This window comes from Varroa jacobsoni, unplaced genomic scaffold (genome assembly GCF_002532875.2).
Source record: "Varroa jacobsoni isolate VJ856 unplaced genomic scaffold, vjacob_1.0 scaffold_90, whole genome shotgun sequence".
Lineage (NCBI taxonomy): Eukaryota > Metazoa > Arthropoda > Arachnida > Mesostigmata > Varroidae > Varroa > Varroa jacobsoni.
This window is the reverse complement of record NW_019212992.1, coordinates 110,858-115,335: the sequence shown is the minus strand read 5'-3', so window position 1 is coordinate 115,335 and position 4,478 is coordinate 110,858. Positions and strand designations below refer to the sequence as shown.

Sequence of the window (4,478 nt, the reverse complement as noted above, 5' to 3'; positions counted from 1 at the left end):
ATATATAGTGTTATATTATTAAGTAAAGTTGGACAACTATAGAGGATCTGGTTTTAATAGTCGTGCTCTCAACTATTTATTGTGGTACCGTCAAACTTACTGCAAGACTATCCGTGCGTCGATTTTTAGCCATGTATTTTTTGACTTGTCATGTAGGCCTTTTTGCATGTGTAGGCCGACTTTGGTTTGCAATGATCGTACTTATTTGATTGTGAAGTTTATCGGTAATTGATCCTCAGATGGTAAGTTGTTACATCTGTCTGAAACACAGGTAGGGCCCAAGCCTCGGACACCATAGAATCCGTAGAGGCCAAAACCGGTTTCGGCATAAATAAGCAACAGAAGGCGAACAAGCCAGACTGTTTTGGAATGCTTTCTGTAGAAAACATTGGTTGTCTTCAATGCAGAGACTCATTGCTCTACGTCCCAAAGCTGACCGGTAATCACTCTCAAAGCCTGAGAAAGTCGTTTTTACGTTAAATACATGCTTCGCAAATGGCGTCGTTCTTTTCGTCCTAGAGGGAATGTTAATCTGGGCAGTGTGAGAAGGTTTATGGTCTTGCCTGCCGCTACAAGGTATACCTTTCTTTGCGTTAAATGGGTTGATGTGCTATTATTTTTAACTGTTGGCAATTCTTCTTCAGGTCTCAATAGTTGTGGGACACATGTTAGTTAGTGGATGAAGGCTACCAACCACTCGCGTATATTGTAAATTAAACCAGAAAAGTACCCTTGTAGACGATTGCGTCTTCCTGATGATACTCAAGTCAGATATTATGGCTAATTCGTATCATTACAGACCACCCAAGGTGCTTTTCATTTTTAATGAAATTATGAAAGATAGCAACATAAATGACAAAAATACGGGGTCGACGGCCAGTGACTCTGAAGAGATCAGTTCAAGTTCAAAAAAAAGGAGGCCTTCAAATTGTGCTGTTTTAAGGCCACTCGAAATAGACTCGCTTCTAACCATTACGGAATAATAAAAATATTTTGCAGCGCTTCTGGGAAAAATACTTTTCAGCGAGGTGTGCCTGATAGTGTTAGGACAGGTATACTCCCACGTAATTTAAAATAACTAAAATTTGTATATTTCATTTAGACTGTTTTTGTCTTCAGACCATTGACAATACTTGAGAGGAGATACCACGTAGTCCTCCTCTCGGCCAGCCATGGTCTGTAATTCATGAAAGCTCTTAAATTTATGAGTTCAGTAAATATAGAACAGATATATGGAATGAAGGCAATAGCCAGCACTTATTCTGGGGGGCTAGCGTTCAAATTCGTTGGCCCGTCCGCGGAGGCTGTTTCATTCAGACATCCGAGGAGACATTGAAGTTCCTCAAGCTGGCTCCCGGTGATTAAAGTAGTATTTAACAAGAAGAAAACTCAGGTCGTAGCCTTTAGACGTCTGAGCAATGTAGGAGCAAACTTTATAATTTGCTGATTAATGCACACGAGAGACTTCAGTCTGCAAGTACGAAGTTATTGGTTGCTGTGATCAGCGCAATAAATATGACAGCTGGAAGCTGTCAGGGGTTCATTCAGGGATGCTTGTCTCGTTTCTTCAGAAGATCCGCTAAGTGTGAATCATGTCGGGTTCACATAGATGGGTTATTGATCATTTCCCAATTTATAGACTCTAATACGTCTTCTGTTTTAATCCATTCAACATATCAAAAGCTAATGTAACTATTCATAAAAGCAAGTGAAATTTTCCAGTCCCATTAACTTTCCGGCGATCAATATGACTATCGGCTAGACATATTTATTTTCTCTTGATTATATTATGACCTACCATGCACACGCCGAGGCTTCTAAAAGCCCCTCTGATCAAGCGTTTAAATTAGATATCTTCCTATACCTTCCCTGTTTCCAGGTAACCTAATGGTACATACGTGCATAGACAAGCTTTCTGTCGGCACCTGGCGTCGTGCACTTGTTGTGGCATTGCTCTGGTAACTTCATTTCAAAGTGAAGTCTACCACGTACATTCTGCGCGCATGTAAATGGTATGATATGCATAAGGCTTTTGTAGAAATCGCTATTTTTTTTTTTATTTCTTTAAAACAAAAGTAAAAACAAGGGTCGCATGCCGTGTCTGACTCTAGTTTCCAATGGAAAACAGGTTCCAGGCCCAAGCAACTGACGTTGGGGCGATATGAGCAGGCGACTTTTGCACAAAGTTTTTTTTTATTATCGAATTTATTCATTTTTGCAGCAACGAGATAATACAGTTAAAACAACTTAATTAAAAGTTTTTCAAACGTCAAGCAAGGCTCATCAGGCGATCGGCGCTCACGAGACCACTATGATAATCAGATCGCCTCTGATAGTGTCTTGTGTCTTTACCAGGACTTCAGAATTGCAAGGACGTATTAATAGAAGCAGCTTTTGCCATCTTCATGTGAAAATATCTGTCATATTGTTTCTTCTCAACAGAATAACTGTTATGACCCAGCACGATAATGCTTGTATAGTTTTTGTGTATGGACCCCACAAGTAAAAGGCGTATAAACCGGGCATATCTGACCTTGAAGAAGCCCCTGTGGTTGATACAGCGTTCGCTGAATCACGCGATGAGTGCCTTTATTTCTAATAGAGAAAATACTGTTCAGACTAATCGAAGTACAAACCTTTCTAAACTGAAAGTGACTATCGTAAGGATGGAGGCGTACGCTGTTGCCTCAGTCACCAAAGCACGTAGATCGCACATTGTATTTCCCAGCTGCCAGGGATATTGGTGCCAAAACGTGTAAAGTTCCATCGGCATCGCTGTAAAAACAAACACCAAAACACATGATCTGATGAATAAGTCGACGCGCATCGACACGATCAGGACCGTGGCGCCCTTTGAATGCTAAACAAAATTTTAAAAATAAAAATACCGTCATGCAAGTAGGTTTCCGCCTAGCATGCATATATTTGATCGCATTTTAAAAATGTAACCTTTTAAGGTGCCTGCGAGCGGTTAATAGGTCGCAATAACGTTGGGGAAAATGTGATGCAATTACAGAAAGATTCGTTGCGTAAACCTATCTCGAAAAATGTCTAATGTATTTCAAGCGCTCCCACTTAGATCGATACCCGTTATCAAGGTGGATCGGGTGCTCCAGTTAATACCAGTATGTATAATTTAATGGCATTTAACTACCACCGTAAAGTAAAATAATAGCGGACAAGGCGCCGTTGTACCTACATGCATTTTTCCCGGTTTGTCAGTTGCACAACTTAGCCCATGGTCAGTTTAAGTCATGATACTTTCTCACCAAAATCAAACTAAAAACCGTTCATTTATCTATTAATGTTACATTGCTAGATATGACTTATTTTTATGCATCTTCACCTACATGGCCTCCTGACTAAGGACTATCTTAATAGCTGGTTCGAATATTAGGCCTACACTTGCATTCTTTTCCTGTTGTCTAATTGTTTATACTAGCTAGAATCCTGCGTGCGATCTGTTAATAATGCGCACCCCGATATCTGAGTCCGAAATCATTTAAGAACTTCGAAATTTTTAGTTATGGGGCGGTGTCGTTGAGGGATCTAAGATGTGGTTCTCTAAGTACGTAATCATGCTAACCATAAACATGTAGCTACCGCTGGTTCAAATTTAAGCAGAGAGAAATAGTAACCAAGGCCTATTGGTTTGTCAAAGAAAAAGCTAAATAAATCCATTAAAACCTACCCCAACTTCACATTTAAATAGAATCAAGTTCTTGATGCTATATTGCACAGATAATTCCGAGGACTGGTTAACATAGTAGAAATATCCAGAGGCGTTAGTGAAAAATAATAAAAGATACTTCGTGACTCATCGATCCGATAACTGTGATTCCTGCTATAGAATTAGAAAGCAATCTTCTTTTACTTGGCCGATTACCAGTTTTTTCCGGATATAGTAGACAATATCCTGTGGACGTAGAAGCAAAAAACATTTATATGTAGATATATTTGTCTTGTCTTATTATCATGCAACTATCACACTATCCTTATTTATTTCTTGGCCCGGCTCATGCTGATAATAAATTTTGTCTTTCGAGGTTCATCGCTTTATAGGACATCTAACAACTAGAATGAGGTTCGAGTGAGGCGAACGAAGTGAGCGTTTGCCAGAAGCACTGGAGCTTTTCACGCGCCCTGCACTATTCCGCATTAGTCTGGTAATGATTGCTTCGACCGGGCAAGAATCAGCCAGAAACTACTGCGGTATTATAAGCCTTCTGTTGCTTTGGCTCACTCTGACGCCATATTGATCTTCTCGTTTTATTGATCCTGGCTTGGAGGCATACGCTACGTGTGTTCATGTCTTCGTATGAGTTTCGACGTAGAATTGGGCGTATCATTAAGTTTTGTTTCTTTTTGGCTTGATAAGCAACGAAGGATCGCCTGATTATATCTGACTGAATCGATTGAAGTAAAGGGATTCCACTGCGAGTTCATACCTGATAATGTTGAGATTGATGCACAGTAAC

At 40.0% G+C, this 4,478-nt stretch overlaps 1 protein-coding gene across 9 annotated transcripts in view; it reads right to left on the bottom strand.

Moving 5' to 3' along the window:
* The window catches only part of LOC111264007 (pyrokinin-1 receptor), a 117,401-nt gene that overhangs the window by 25,935 nt on the left and 86,988 nt on the right, over positions 1-4,478 (bottom strand). For 8 of the 9 annotated variants that reach the window (XM_086969887.1, XM_022839597.1, XM_022839585.2 and 5 more), the window contains 2 exons: positions 3,887-3,916; positions 2,637-2,775 (listed from right to left, as the gene is read on the bottom strand). In XM_086969887.1, the coding sequence (XP_086826013.1) occupies positions 2,637-2,775; positions 3,887-3,916 (169 nt within the window). The remainder of the gene's footprint in view (positions 1-2,636; positions 2,776-3,886; positions 3,917-4,478) is intronic. The other variant, XM_086969908.1, reaches the window with a different exon arrangement.